The sequence below is a fragment of the Photinus pyralis genome, unplaced genomic scaffold (assembly GCF_008802855.1).
Source record: "Photinus pyralis isolate 1611_PpyrPB1 unplaced genomic scaffold, Ppyr1.3 Ppyr1.4_LG3a, whole genome shotgun sequence".
Classification (NCBI taxonomy): domain Eukaryota; kingdom Metazoa; phylum Arthropoda; class Insecta; order Coleoptera; family Lampyridae; genus Photinus; species Photinus pyralis.
Genome location: NW_022170509.1, coordinates 15,043,131 through 15,059,935, shown reverse-complemented (window position 1 = coordinate 15,059,935; position 16,805 = coordinate 15,043,131). Strand labels below are relative to the sequence as shown.

General features: G+C 35.8%; 1 protein-coding gene across 1 annotated transcript; it reads right to left on the bottom strand.

Moving 5' to 3' along the window:
* Window positions 1-10,261: 10,261 nt before the first annotated feature.
* Window positions 10,262-11,499, bottom strand: LOC116165627 (uncharacterized protein C45G9.7). The gene is made up of 3 exons (XM_031480221.1): window positions 11,321-11,499; window positions 11,149-11,262; window positions 10,262-11,092 (listed from the first exon to the last, which is right to left on the bottom strand). The coding sequence occupies exons 1-3, from the start codon at window positions 11,375-11,377 to the stop codon at window positions 10,904-10,906; spliced, it is 360 nt and encodes a 119-aa protein (XP_031336081.1). The 5' UTR covers window positions 11,378-11,499; the 3' UTR covers window positions 10,262-10,903.
* Window positions 11,500-16,805: the final 5,306 nt, after the last annotated feature.

Sequence of the window (16,805 nt, the reverse complement as noted above, 5' to 3'; positions counted from 1 at the left end):
AAAGCGCATTTTCACGTTAACAATATTTGCCCGAAAAAATGAGTTCCTCGATAACACGTGACTTCAATTTGCTTGTACTCGTATAAGAGTATCTTCCACTGAAATTTTTGGAAAATTGAGCAATGCAAGTCTGTGGATGCATACTAATGTTATTGCGCCGTTTAGTCTATTTTTTGTGTACGTTTAATTTTTATTTTTTTAGAAAAGTCTTTCCCTTAAAATTTCAGAAAGAAACCACTCATAAATAAGAAACTTGATTTGCGCATACGCAATCTATTTTTTCAAAAAAGTTCACATAGTAAATAATTATCCATTTTCTGACACGTTTTCAATTTTTTTCTATAAGAACCATCTTCTGTTAAAATTTCAGAAAAATTGGTCCACAAATTCAAAAGTTTAATTTGCGCATGGGCAATATATTTTTCATATTTGCCCTCTATTTAGGTAAGTACCACTTGCAGTTAAAATCCGTCCACACACTGAAAAACTCAAAAATATATAGGTCGTTAGGTCCGTATGAAAAAATGCAGTTTATGGAAAATGTATAAAATATAATAAAAACCAAACACCCTGTATAAAAACTGTCGCAATGAATCCTATATACAACAGTGCACTAAGGCAAATTTTGCCAAAATCCTAGGTAATTATCTAGAAAGAATTGCTATCTTTATCTAGATAAACAAATTTCAAAACCACGTTATCTTTATCTAGATAGAAAATATTTTCATCTTTATCTCATTTTTATCTTAGATAAACAAAATCGAAAAAAATGGGAATTTTTATACTTTAATGGTCGACAGTTTTTTGTTTCATTGTTTCGACTACAATTTGAATAAAGTTTCAAGTTTTAACAGAGAATCCGACCTCAGAATTATTATTTTTGACGGAAAGTTATTCTTTTCATATACTTTGAGTTCTGGTTAGTGATTTTATACCATTTTATTTCATGCTCCGCGTCCCATTTTTAAGAATGACAAGCGTCATTGGAATGCACAATGTTTGTTTCACTGTATCTACTCTTACTGTTAACGAGATAACTTACTCCTTCAAACCTAAAAAACTTCAATTTTATATCTGCTATAAAATCAAAATTATTATGCAACTCTGTTAATAATTTCCTATTACACTTCACCAGAAGTCAAACCTTTTAGTAAACGTAAACCTTCGGAAGGCGGCAAAATCCCTAACGTGGAGTGGGTCTTTTTTGTCCACTTTTCGTGAGCGTGCACCATATCGACATGGGCAGTTAGGATTTTAACAAAATCCCGAAAACTAAACACCTTCGAAAACAGTAAATCGACAAAAGTCTCTACGGACTAGATGCACATTTTCTGAAGTAAATCCTTCAGATTTAAAGCAAATGCCGTTTTTTATGAATTTTAAAAAAGTTAAATTTTTTCTTTTGGAGCAACCCCTTTTGCTTCTAGCATTATACTTTTTCTCTATGAAATGTCAGGAGAAATGTGAAGCATGCAATCTCACATTCGCAAGAACCTTATCAGCCAGTGCGCCACAGTTTTAAGGAACATACTTACCACGTGCATAGTAACCTACCCTACCTTCTATACACAATTTTCATTAGCCCACATAAATTTTCAATATACGGGTTTCTCATGAAAATTGGTGCAATTAGATTGCAGTGTATTATTATAAATAGCCTCCTGTCTGAATCACCAGAGTATTACTTGTTTTGATCGTGCTTTTATAAAGAGAGTAGTTCAATGCAATTTAGCATTTAGAAACAAATGTGTATACAAATAAATGGTTCGTTGAGAGTTTTAAATAAGGTTAATGTAGAAATCCAAATTGCTTCATCAAACGAATTCTTCGTCCTGATGGAATTTTGCATTGTCATTTGAAGCTGTTAAATTGCGTTGACTATTTACCTATACCACCTACGTGAATAGTAAGAGAACATTTTGTGATTTATAAGGTACAATGGGGTTAACATGCACTTAGGCCAAATAATAATGGGACCTAGTAATGATTAATGTTAAAAAAGAAACGAGTCTAAGAGTTTTACTTTCATTTTTAATAGTGTAAGTACCTACATCTATTTTTAACCACGAAATCATTACTCAGAGCTGGAAAACAGAAAAGCTAATTAATTGCTGGGTTTATCTTTAATCTAAAATTTTTCTAACTACATTATTTGCAATCGATGCAGAGATTAATGTCAAAAAAATTGTAGTTTATTGTTAGCACAATAATGAGCTTTCGAATTCAATGAAGTGATGAATCTGTGCAGAAAATTTTTGCTTTTGTCGAGCTTATGATATAACAGCGTTACTAATATTTCTTTTGTTTAATAACACTATAATTTTTCTGAGGGAATAAATCAAAATGAATAGTAGCTTTGGTCAAAATGTCCATATTTAATCGTTACTAGAAGAGAGCGGCGTAGGCGGAGAGATGGACCTAATCTGTGGTACGTTGTGACCGCATTTCAACATGGTCCAGTACAGCATCCACCCGCACCGAGCAAAAACCTGTTATTACGGCGCTTGGTCATTGTCCGCGTACTTTACTTGCTTGCTGTGACCTAAATGGAGCACTCCTATAACCATGGGTTACAATGCCGCTTTACTTTCAATACATCTCTTTGCTTTCGTTTTACTGGTAGATTCCATTTCTACACGAAAGTCGCTATCGGTGGTCTCAAATAATTGAACTTTGAATGGTAAAAAAGGCGTACCCACATTTATTGTGTATTCTTACATAACCACGGGCTACATTAGTGCATTAGTGCATTAGTACAAGGAAGAACTAAGCCACGCCGCGTTGCAATTTTGTATCGAGGTACTCGATCGGGTAGCAAATCTTATTAGAGATGACCGAAAAGAAATGGCACAAATTTACCGCAAGAAAGCATGCCCTTTGCCGTTGAGGTTCATTAATGGTTAAATAACCTCGGAACATCGATTGGCTTAAACATATAACATAGTAATATCCAGGTATATATTTAAACAGGCATTTAATCTTAAGCTGTAATCTAAATAAAAGATTAATGTGTTTTTACGCTGCCCAGTCAAGTAGATCTTTACCGCAAATACGGAGCTATCACACAAATTTCTTACAACCAGTGAAAACCTATCGAACTCTAAAGGCACTCGCGAGCTTTGTTATACGTATAAGAATTTGCACTTCGAAAATGGGCTGCTAACGCCAGAGGGGACGGCATCTATGAACGTATCTAAATTCGACCTCCTATCGCCCGTCCTTTATGACCATGCTGAACTAAGTGTCATTAATTGTAGGGGTTAGAAAAAACTAATTATAATCACATTTTTTTTTCGGCAGTAGAAGCATGAAATTGAATCTTCTTCCTCCGTTACTGGGTGGTCATGAGGTGGAACTTGTCAAAATTTTGCAAATGCTAACTGAGACCATACGTTTAGTCCAGTCAAATTATCATAATACCTTGCATCAGATGTGTCATTTCTATTTTTTTTTTAATTGTTAGGCTGAGTATGGATGTCAAAAATCCAAGTTTTCGACATCCAAAGATCTGTGCGAGCAACGCAGCACTCGAAAATACGCCATTTTTTCTATTATTTTTAGGTTTTGGTTAGTTTTAGGTAGTTCTGAAGGACAGATTTTAAAGCAATTACTGTCGTATACTTTTTTAAACTAGTAGCTCTTTCTGTGCGGATTTATGGAGACTCCTCACCACAAAGTCCCCCCAAACGAACAAAATTATAAAAATGTTCATCAGATTATTATGCGAAAAAAAGGCAAATTGGATTAAAACTGAAGAATTTACGAATTTTTGAAACGCTGTATCTCCTAAACTATTAGACTTACAGACCCGGTTAAGGGCTTAAATTGTCAGAAATTTTGTCTACCTAATTCAAAGTATACGACAATAATTGCATTAAAATCGGTCCTTCAGGCGTAAAACTTACAAAAACCAAAAAATGGTAAGAAAAATTACATATTTTCAAGTGCTGTATCGCTCGCACAGGTCTTTCAATGTCGAAAACTTGGATTTTTCACATCCATATTCATCCTACCAATTTAAAAAAAAATAGAGATGACATATCTGATGCACGGAATGCCCATTTTTTGGTCTAATTTGACTTTACTAGTTAGACAAGTCGTATTTGTATGAAAAACTGCTCTGCGACATATTACTACCTATATGATAAAAGGTGAAGTGAAGACTTTTAGGCCTAATTTGCGACACACTCGCTAAAACGATATGAAAAATATGTGACAATCTTCTGTCAGGGCTTGCAGATTACTTTTGCCTTAATTTACCCTGTTAGAGCGCAATTTTTTAGTACAGTAGGGAAGATACATCAATGTCATGGGAAAAAGGTAGTACCTATATGGATCAAATCAGTGACCAAGAAACTAAATTCCCGTGGTGTATTGGAAGGGTGGGCCATTATGAGACGGAATAAGTTCTTAATTATCAAATTAAGTGGTTTTATAATTTTTTTGTTTGAATTAAATCAAACCAAATAATTTGTGACAGCACGCAATTTAAATTATGAAATAGTAAGTAAAATGTGAGGTATGTTTAAAGCCTTTGGGTTCTTCTTAGTTGGCCGCGGTAAAATACGCTATTATATTCGTTATGGCTGGCTGGCTATAGCTGTCCAGACTTCAAATGTTAACTAAAAGTTTTCTGCTAGATGATTTTTAGACTACTAATAAAATACTGATCTGTATTCCCAAAGATGCGCTTTCATCATGCATATGCTGATTTACAACTTGTTTGCTTCAAACTGCACCACTTCAAAATCATTAATTTCAGGATCTTGGTTTAAGCAAAGAATACTTAATAATTACTCTTTGGTTTAAGGTCGATTCTCACTTGTGCTGCGGTCAGCTCCGTGAGGGCGCGACGCGATGCCGCTAAACAAAGATTTTAGATTTTAATGAATGCGTTCTCACTTAAGCTGCACTTGAGTTTACGCGCGCAACGATGTTTGCATTGTTTTTTGAACGTTTGTTTTGTGCATGTCACGAACATCGCTGAACATCACTCAGCCAAAAACAGTACTAAGTGCGATGCCCTTTGACGCCATAGTATAGTGGGAATGCACACTAGAGTTACGCCATTTTGCAGCGCGGTATCGCGTCGTTTGGCCGAGCTGAATGCGGTACAAGTGAGAATAGACCTTTAGTAGGCCAAGTAGTACGAGTATGTGTTAGGGACTACCTAGATAGTATAAATCTAGATTTGCAACCCTGTACAGGGTGACAATCGAAAAAATTTTGTACTTTTTTCAGATTTTGCAAAAATAGAAGTAAAGGAGTGCCCTGAAGAGGAAATGTGTTATTACCACTTTTGAAGGAGAGAAAATTATCTAAAAGGCGAGCTATGCGCGGGCTTTGTAACCCAATTAGTTCCAGAGATACAGCTCTGTGAATATTGGCAAGTTTTCAAAAAAAAAGTGAAAAATCAAATAATTGCATTAAAAGATTCTTTTCGTCATTACAATTTAACTTAAAATCGTGTTAATGGAGAACTGTAACAATCATTTTCTGGCGATCTTTGAGGGAGGCGAAAAACCATCGCTTGAACTTGAACTTCCTTGTTCGTTATCATTAGATTGAAGAGAGGAAACGCTATCAAGGTTGTCTCGAGGTGATTCCACATCTGCGTACATGCTCTCTTCATCCAGCTCCTCGACTCATGGTATGTTCATGTAATTGATGCCTTTGCAGTGTTTGCAGATTGAAGAGTAGCTCATACCCGCCTTCATGCAAGAACACGAACCAGAGCAACCTCCAGGACAGATTCTTCCGAAGAAGCGAAGGAGCTGTGTAATCATGGAGATGGGAAGTGGTCCTGATCTGTGGATGTCCATCCTCGAACTGTTGCATTCTTTTTGACGCTAAACCACTTCTGTACCTAGTGGTCGCACGAAAAGAAATTTGCTGGCATCTTTGGTGGGTGGAAGTCATGCTAGATTGATTTTAGTATTTGCAGAACCCTTAAAAAAGTTGTTGAATCACATTATGTGCAGGGGCAGTTGACCATCTCCTTCCTAGAGGGCCATTGTAATAAATTCGCCTACTTTCTCTACTTTCTCTACTTTCTCATGGCTGGCGTCCGCCTGCAGAAACACATCCATGAGATTCGACTTATGTGATAAGACGAAGCAGAATTTCATTGGTTTTAACGAGCGACTTGACAAACGACAAGAGTCCACATGTTAGATCCGGTCGTTTTATTTTTTTTTGTGTAGGTAGGAAAATGCTCCTTATGCACATTTTGGAAAGAAGTTCCAGAGTAGTGCGAGGCTCTCCCTTAGAACATACTCACTAAAACCCCACCTAAGGCTTCGGCTACTAAGGCCATTATCCTATAACCCTTTTCATTGTGATCGCAGGTTCTTCCACTTCAACAATCAAAGTTGGTTGAAGATTCCAGCGCCTCGCATAAAAGTTAACACACTCTTGCAGTGATCATGGTTACTAAAATTGGTTTCCCATATTTCATTCACTCTCAATGCATCACGTAGGTTTGTGTATTTTACACAAACACAAAGTATGTGTTCCGGTGTCAAATCGACACCACATCTATCACATGACGGTTGTTCTCCACCTGCCAACAAAAATCCATGCGTGATAGCGGTGTGTCCCAACCGAAACCGATACAGCTTTGTCAAATCAACTCTATTCAAGTTGGGTAAAAGTAGTGCTCCTAGATTTGGTTTTACTCTTTTTAACGATGTGTCGGTCCCCGTCCACATCTCCTGTCAGCGCTCAAAAACACAGTTCTTCACAGCCACCTTCATGATATCTAATATATCATCATTTTGTAACTGCATCTCCTCTATGCACTGTCTTGCTCTTTCGCCTAGCGATCTACGAGTATATAACCGTGTAGGTCTGGTTCTACCAGTAAGTAAATTATAATTTGGGTGTTGATCATTCAGACATACTTTCCGGTAATAGTTTATTATCAATTGCTTTCGACGAAGAGCAAGCGGTAGAATGTTTGCTTCCACGTTGAGAGCGCTGATGGGACTAGTTGGAAATGCCCCGAGGGAGTATCTAATTGCTAGATTTTGAATTTTATCCAGCTTACTCAGCAACATGAAACTGCCTGTAGAATAGCTATAGCACCCATAGTCAATCCGTGACAGGATCAATGCCTTATAGATGGCAAGAAGAAATTTAGGATGAGTCCCCCATTTGAGATGTGCGAGGACCCTTAGCACATTTAGTGATTTCCTGCTTGATGTTAAAAGATTCTCCAAATGCCTAGTCCATCTTAACTCCCTGTCAAAAGTGAGCCCTAAAAATTTAATGTCACTGGGTACACTAATAATATGATCTTTCAAAAACATGTGATTGTCCACCAAGGAAAGGAATTAGAAGTCTGATTGAATCATGATACCCTAAAAACCAAGAGTATCCTTGGTATTACGTTTGTAGACACCCTCGCTCAAAGACAAGTAGAGCTGCATGCACCACAGCGGATAATACACAGAAAAGTAAATTGGCTAAATACCTATTCATAATCAATCAAAACTATTTGTGCTGCACTATGCCATTTAATCCGCCAAACTTCCTTTCTTTCTTTCCGACAATCAGGAGATGAAATTGATTTTTGTGTAGAAAATCGGAACCACGACGCATTCTTCAGTAGCAGATGTTTCTTACGAAAAGCAAAAAAACACCCTCTTCCCTTGTCTGAAAATTTTGAATTATGGATTCCATGCATTATTTCCAAATTTCCAATTGAAACATTGTATGCCAAAACGCAATACTGTATTTAATGGCAATACCTATGTAGTACCATAGTGTAAAGAATAGAATTACACTAAGGTAGTACACGAACATTGTTCCTTGTGGGTATGCAACCCTCTATAAACGGCCGAAACATAAATAAGCTGCAAAACAATATTTATCTTATATGGACCTCCAAAGCCGCTTACTGTAAAAAAATATTCAAAATAATAATGAACACGTATGGATCAAATATTAAAATCAAGTGTTCCAGAACTTACAAGAATGGCAAAGGAATCACTGCAGGAAATGAAAAACGGTGGTAATATCAATATGTATCCGCCGGACTACTTATATAGGATCTTATAATTTCCAACATAAGTCTATTATGCAGATTTGTAATTTTGAGACTTTCCCACAGTGTTTTTCTGTCGTTTCCAAAAGCCGTGTAAGTTGCTTTTCTATTGCCCAGACCTTCTCCAATTACCTGGTTGCTTTGTACCAGGTAAGTAGTATCTCTATAAAATATACCTTCAAAAAAATTCAAGTTCTTTGAGCTTGATCTTCCTTATTTGAACGTGAATCTGTGAGTTGATCGAAATTCGTCTGGGTTAATTTTTTTGTGGGAACAATATTCGAACGGAGCGAATATTGTCACAGAAATGGAAGGCAACTCAACATTTATTCCAAGAGCGAATTCTCCGGGGTCGAGTTGTGTTGAACTGTGTTTCCTTTGGTAAGTGAGTATTTTCAGCAGACAAATTTACCGTGTCGAATTTGTTCTAGTACAGTATTGCCAAACAACGTAAAATTCAATTAACTTTGCAATACTTTCCCAGCTACCCCCATTATATTTTTCATTATATCGACTGGACATATTGTGTGGGCTGTAATTTTTATGAACTTCAAATATTTCTGTTTCCTTCTTCGATTTTGTTCAGGGTCCACAAATCGCATATAAAATAAATGTGCTTATAGCACTTTTTCAATACTAAAATATTAATTTTTTTAGACAATTCACCTTTATGTAGCAAACTGTTTATTGAGCTACAAGTTACCTAAAAGTACACTCTTCTAGCATTTAATAGATTGCAGTTATTTTAAGAAAAGGGGGTTTGGGAGGTACAGAGTACCCTCCAGGGAAGTGGAGGGTTCAGGGTTTCTCCCGGAAAATATTTAAAAATTTGACTTCAGATACACTGTGTGTCTATGGTATGTAGAAGGGCTTTTGGCTGCACATGGATGGAGGTCTGCCATGCACAGGGTCCCTAACGGAAAGGCGAACGGGCATGGGTATATACGGTGATTGACCTAGAGCTGACATCGGCTTCTCGGCCCTTGGTCAGCATAGCGCAGTGTTTCAGAGAGAGATGTTACCAATCATGACCTGTGCACAGCACAACCTCCGTAGAGGTTACCATAACATATATAGGTATGCGGTGACACAGATGGCGCTGAGGGCCCTGTCAGCAGATAGATGCCGATCGGCTACAGCGCTTGAGGTAAACTGTAGATTAAGTGAGTCTAATAGGGTAAGCTTAATCTGGGGGCCAGGGCATTGCGGAATAGGGGGCAACGAAAGGGCAGACGAGCTGGCTTGCGAAGGCAGTGGTGGGGCTTTCGTTGGGTCCGAGCCTACCCTAGAAATTGCTCTCACTGTTGTCAGGGCTAGAATTAAAGACTGGACGACCAGTCGAATCCAGACTCAGTGGCAACATATGCAAAGGGATTGGCTCAGACAGTCCAAGGCCTTTTTAACAGCGCACTTTCCAAATCTTCTAAAACTGAATTTAAGATGATTAGGAAGATCCCTTGTCTCCTTACAAGGCACTAGATGATCAACTGTCACCTGCAAAGTATTGGGGTTGTAAGAAAACACATGTGCGCAGGTTCTGTCTGTGGTGAGGTAGATGAAACTGCCTAGCATATGTGGTCTCTCGCCGTGGAGCCTTGATCAGAGACAGACATTGACTCTTTGGCGACAGTTATCTGGAACTAGAGAGGGTGAAAGTTAATCTAGTCTAAACAGGGAGGGTCTTATACTTTATTAAGAGTCAAGGAACTATCTGAACCTAGTTGCCAAAGAAAGGGGGTAGGCATAATGAGCCTTTGGTGTGCCTAAGTGCTGCCTGTACTATGTTCTATAGATGGGGTTGAACACAGCCTTTGCCACCCCCTCGCTAAGGGCCTACCTCTGGCGCTGCTAATTACTGCGTTTGCGATTTCATTGCATATTGCTCTTCACACAAATTTTGATTGTTTCGAATGTTATTTTGACTAGTGGTTATTTATAGAACATTGAATATTAAATAGGAGTAAATATCTACATGTCAATTGCCTACAGCTGTGAAATGTAACACTGTCATTCTCGTATAAGATTTATCCAACTTTAACATGGCATTAAGGGGAAGATTATGGTAGGTATCAATTATGAGTTCTTAATTTATTCACTTTTATTTATAGAAAATAAACAACAAAAGTTTTCTAATACATCCATCACATTTTATAAACTGAACAATTTTGACGTATAGTTTTCTCAATCATTTTATGTCTATATCAAATGCCACAATATTGGAAAGGTATATATTATCACTACTTTACAATCAAACATATGGCAACAAATGATTAAATAAATACTGCATCAAATTAAAGAAGAAAATAAACCAACTTATTATCAAAAGCGTCTCTAGACGTTATAAATGACTTATATATAACTATAAATGTTACAATAATATTGGTAACTCATACATGGACACAAAGTAAACAAAAACTTAAAATACTTGTAAAACAGGTTTAAATATAATACATAAATCAGTTGCCAGAGGATTGCTCCCCTTATTTCATTGTAGTACTAAATAAATTTTCTTTGAGTCTTCACAACACAGTTGATTATTAAAGGGTAATCGATCGAACAATTTAGCCCTTATATGCACATTAATTAACAAACCTAACAATTCCTAATGGAATGAAACAGTTCCTAAAATTTACACATCCACGCGAACTACATAATTGAACAAAGTAATGACATCCCTGCCTTAGCTTTGGTGAAAATTCATAGTTGATACTATTTTTCAGTCATGATGAGCACATGTCCATAATCGCCTACATTAAGTTTGCGATATAAAAAAAATTCCCCAATGGTATAAAACGTAATGTGTAATGAAGTCAACAAGATTAACAAAAGCAGGTTGTTGTATAAGTAAATCACAGCTTATGTCGATGTAACTCCTTTCCGAGCAACCAGTAGATTTAAAACAGGATGCTTTTTGATGTAGCTCACTGCCTTTTTATGAGTCACCATCGTAAAATCATATCCATTACATTGCAATATTTTGTCATGAACACGCAATCCGCTTTTCGATGCTGGACTATCCTTGTGAACCTCGGTTACATAAATCCCCTATTAGGTACAATTGAATGTTAGACAACACAGTTAATACAAAATCGGTATAATACATTATCTGTGTAACCTTGAGGGCTCTTCCGATAATCTTGATCGATTCCTCCGCCAATTTTAAAGCCACATCTCATTATATCTCCGTCCACTTCTTTATGCAGTGTTATTGGAATCTGCAATGAAAGCAGAAATATGAAAGTAGGTAAAAAGGTTAGAAATCGAAATACTTACACTTAAGCATTCCATAGCCGTCCCGGCTTGGTGTTGAAATGCCATTTTTGCGCACATCTTTTTTGATTTTTTATTAATACCTTAAAATATAAATAATGGTAGTTATTAATCAAATAAAAATTTGTGTTAATAAATTCCGTAAGTAAACATTAGCAGGTACACTCACTGTGGGTGTATTTCTTTCGTATATTAAAACGAGTGCGCTTGCGCGCTCTTGAAGTCGTGATACCAAGTGATGTAAAATAGTCATATACAGAGCTGGGCAGAATACTTTCAAACAGTATTTGAATACTAAATAGTAAATACTTTACACAATTCAAAAGTATTTGAATACTAAATACTTTTACGTCAAGCACAAGCGAATACTAGATACAGATACATTGAAAAGTATTCAAATACTCTAAAAAATAAGTATTCAAATACTTTAGAATGTATTCGAATACTTTCAAAAGTATTCTAATACTATCAAAGGTATTCCAATACTTTGAAAAGTATTTTCATTAACTTACTCTGAAAAGTATTCGAATACAGTAAAAAGTATTCAAATACTTGTCACTCAAAAACATTAAAAATTTAAAATAGTATACTAGATAAAAGTCTTAATACTACTTAAAAAATCAAGTTATACTTTGTATGGGGTTAGCTTTTTTTATATTTCTATTGTTATATACCTATGTATAATTAAACTTTCTCATATAATTAATGTTTTACTCTCCTTTCTCAAAACATTTTGCCTGGTATTTTCAAATTTTTGTTGATAACATTTTTTTGGCATTGAGCCCTGTGAAAAATGATCGCCTACTTTCGTATAAGAAAGATGCATGGGCGAGTAACATTCTAATGGACTGGGAGTTCGCGCGCTTCCTTCACATGCATCTCGATACACGCGACATGCAAAGCGAAAAACTCCAAAAAATAAAAAAATGTTTATGACAAACTTAATCAAATTATAGTTTTAAAAAAGTACATCTATTGTTTTATTGACAATGCCGCTGATATCGATGTACTTTAAAAGTTCGTGCGACCTCCCCGTTTCTGATAAAATCGGAACTTACATAAATGGCTCTAGCCTCTACAAAAATTCGATTTTCGTACTTGAAGCGATTTCATGGGGTGGTTTTCGTTTTATTCGACTCCAAATTTGACCGTAACGAGAAATATCACAAAAAAGGGGCATTTTTTGCACTTTATGCGTTCTAAATGTAGTTAAATTTTATGGAAAAAATATCATTTAGGCCTAATCAACGCAAAATTAAACGAGCTTTAATTTGATACCCCTCCCATTAAAATAGGTCAACTGGTTATTTTTTTATTAATCTTTAAACTCGGGTGCACATACTTTTTGCGCCGACAGTAGTCTATAACTTTTGATTGAGAAGTCTAATCGAAAAAGTACAAATTGTTTTGTATTCTACGCACCAACATTAATAAGAAAAAGTGTTTTCCCGAGATATTTTGGTGCAGTCAATTTTTGGTAAAAATGGAAGGTTTATGCTGCCTTTTTTTGAGGCCCGAAAGAAAAATTGTCTCAGATCGACCCGGAAAAAAAATTTTCTTATAGAATGCGGCCTGTAGAATCCATAATTTCAAACAGTTCCAAGATTGGGCTACTAGTTCAAAAGTTACAGCCCTTTGAATTTTCTTTCGAAATTAGTTTCTAGTCTATAACTTTTGATTGAGAAGTCTAATCGAAAAAGTACGAATTGTTTTGGATTCTACGCACCAAAATTAATGAGAAAAAGTGTTTTCCCGAGAAATTATGATGTAGTCGATTTTTGGTAAAAAAGGAAAGTTTATACACTGCCTTTTTTTGAAGCCCGAAAATAAATTGTCTCAGATCGACCCGGAAAAAAAATTTTCTTATAGAATGCGGCCTGTAGAATCCATAATTTCAAACAGTTGCAAGATTGGGCTACTAGTCCAAAAGTTATAGCCCTTTGAATTTTCTTTCGAAATTGGTTTCTAGTCTATAACTTTTGATAGAGAGGTCTAATCGAAAAAGTACGAATTGTTTTGGATTCTACGCACCAAAATTAATAAGAAAAAGTGTTTTCCAGAGGTATTTTGGTGTAGTCAATTTTTGGTAAAAAAGGAAGGTTATACACTGCCTTTCTTTGAGGCCCGAAAAAAAATTGTCTCAGATCGACCCGGAAAAAAAATTTTCTTATAGAATGCGGCCTGTAGAATCCATAATTTCAAACAGTTCCAAGATTGGGCTACTAGTTCAAAAGTTACAGCCCTTTAAATTTTAAAGTGTTTTCTCGAGAAATTTTGGTGCAGTCGATTTTTGGTAAAAAAGGAAGGTTAAGTATTCAAATACTATGCGAAGTATTCGAATACTTTACGAAGTATCCAAATACTTTGCGAAGTATTCGACTACTAAATATTTGTGAAAGTATTTGAGCTACAAATTCAAATACTGCTTCCATAAAACTATTTAATTACAAAGTATTTGAATACTTTAAAGGATTTGAATACTAAAAAGTATTTACAAAATCTAATATTGCCCAGCTCTGGTCATATACAGTACGTTTCATAACAAATGTAAGTTTTTATCCTAAGCAAGCTGTCTGAAAGTCTATTTTTCTTGGTGGATTGGAAACATTGTTAGAACTATGATCTAGAATAAGAACTATATTTTGTCAACCACACTTGGTGGCAGCATTATAAATAATTTATTTTGGCCACAGTCTAGTGTGATTTTGCTCTTTGAATCTTTAGATGCCGCGATTTTTTGTTTATGAAATGGATTGCGTGTTAAGAAATCGATTACTTGCAATTGTTTATGATAACTGATAAGGTACAATTACTTGTTGAAAGAGAAAATATGCTTTCTGGAAAATGCGGTATTCACGAAGGTCGATTGACGTTATCAATAAAGGTGAAAGTTCAAATATGATTATTGATTATAAATAAACCAAATTCGAAAGAAACAGTATCCTCACATACTGCAGATGAAAGCGACAAGACTGACAAAACCGACGAACAGAACCGACAAGACGGGCAAGACGATCTTCACCATATTAGCGATTCTTTTAGATTTTGGCCTGTACTGTACAATCCAAATCGCCCAGAAAATTGAAAATCGGACTAGCAAATCAAAAGATAACAACTCATTCTGTTTTTTTTCATTGCAATACGGTTTTTTACCTTTAGCTTAAGCTTATAGCTATTAATGTGTCAAAGCGATCTTCACCTATTCGGCGATTCGTTTAGATTTTGGTCGGGGGTTAGAAATTGGTTTTATCTTTTATGGCCGATTTTGATGTGATGCCAAAACTGCACATCTGGAAAACATGCATAAGTACAAACATAACATGTGCAAATATGTACAAACATACGGAGTGGCGGAAAAGTATGGGATCAGCGAGCTACAGCCTTAACCATTCGTTATATTGAAAAAAGTGTGAGATAAAAGTTGTTTGAATATTTGATATTATATTATGCATGTTTTGACGTACACGGATATTTTGATTAATGACTTCATTTCAAGTTATGTTATGTTATACATACGCATTTTTCAATGTTTTGATTTAATTACATTAAAACTAAAATATCTTGAAATCTGAGAACTTCAGAGTGTTAAAACCCTATACCATTTTGAAGCACCTCGTCTAGACTCTAGAGGATCATAAAAAACTAAAACAATACAGGCTGTTCAATTTAAAAAATATGTTCAACATGACAACTTGAAATGACGTCATTCGAAAAAAATATCCGTGTACGTCAAAACATGCATAATATAATATCAAACAACTTTCATCTCACACCTTTTTCAATATAACGAATGGTTAAGGCTGTAGCTCGCTGATTCCGTACTTTTCCGCCACTCTGCATAGCACCTACAGTTGAAAAGAACTTACTAGTAGTTTACACAAAAATGTTTAGAATTTTTATTCCACAAACATTTAATAAATATTTCGATCAAATATTCATTTTAAAAGTTGTACCTAATATATCAATTGTTTTAATCTTTTATACATTTAACCAAAATAAAATATTTTCAAACAGATATGCTACAAAAATGTAGTGCTACCGTTAACCGTAGGGTTTAGTGAACAATGCACAGGTGGTATTCTACCAACAATAATATAGGACCCATATAGGACCCAAACATTTCGCATTTGCATTCCCAAACTATGCCCAGCATTTTTAAATCACATCCTACCAACTATCGTGAGCAAAATAGAACTCGCGCATTTTTAGATCAAAGTGGTAAGGGTTGAACTATCACCAGTCCACTTATGTATCATCCCCCGACAAACGCTAACAAAAATGCCAACGCAGTGAAAGTCTAAATATCTAGTCAGGTGAAATCAGGGAACATGGTTTATTCGAATATTTAAATCCGTGATCATCTTCACCGCCTTTGTTTTAAATAGGTACCTACGTATTGCAGGATCCTATATTCTATAGTATAGAGAAGGAGTGTAGAGAAGGAACAGATTCCATGCATATATGTGTTTTCTATTTAATTCTTGTCGGCGCATTGCTACCAGATGGCGATCGATTACTAAACGGCATTTTATATAAGTAATCAGTTTTCTAAAAATGTTCAAAATTTACCTTTGCGTTTGGGTTGCCAATGCCAGTAAAGCACCGAAAATAAACACATTTGCTTTTGATTTGTTTTCTTGTAACTTGCTTATTTTGATTATGCTATGTGGTACTTACCTAGAGCATTGATTATATATCGGTAAGTACTTATGTAAAAATAGAAGTATGCAAACGAAGCTGGTTGTGGACTAGGAAGATTTCAAGATCCCAGATCCCTCAGCGCAGGTATAAGGACCATATTCGAAGGTCTAAACGGTGATCATGGAGGACGTTTTGTGTAACATTTCAGAAGTTAAAAACGTCCCAAGATTCTTTTGAAAGACCCGAAGCAAAAATGGGGATAGTGATGCAGATATACGTCTGTCGCGGGTGGGACTCGCACATGTCTCCTGGAAACACACAAAGTAGCTGCGCGTGTGGCTACCGAGGGACCTTTGAGATGGACGGTTAACAATTGCCGGTTACTCTGCAGAAGGGTCTGGAACCGCTGCATTTGTTGCGCCTTCCCCGAAAGCTGGAGTTTGGTAAGGGTTGGACATGTAGATAGGTTGTGAAGGGACTAGAAATCTTTGGGAAAGGGCTATAAAGCTCTGGAAAGGTGCCTACAATACACTGGAAAGACAGTGGAAGGCTCCGGAAAGTGTTTAAACCGCTCTGGAAATGAACTTTAAAATTCCTGGAAATCTCTGGAAAAGGCCTGGTAAGCTCTTGGAAAAAATCTCGTAAGCTCTAAAAAAAAACCTAAATGTTCTGAAAACTTATCTTCAAACAGAAAACATTTAACTACATTTACACAATGTATTTGGATATATCTACAGCAAATGTACAATATTCGTGTATGATACAACTTTTAACGATATAATAATGTTATTATATTAACATAAATAGTCATTTAATTATATTACAGTTATTGGCAAGCGCCAAATTT

Excerpts from the sequence above, each read along its gene's own strand:
- LOC116165627 (XM_031480221.1), bottom strand. The coding sequence starts at position 11,377 with ATGTGCGCAAAAATGGCATTTCAACACCAAGCCGGGACGGCTATGGAA. Across the intron at positions 11,263-11,320 it reads CGGCTATGGAATGCTTAAGT|ATTCCAATAACACTGCATAA; the intron begins GTAAGTATTTCG and ends CTTTCATTGCAG. Across the intron at positions 11,093-11,148 it reads CTCAAGGTTACACAGATAAT|GGGATTTATGTAACCGAGGT; the intron begins GTATTATACCGA and ends TGTACCTAATAG.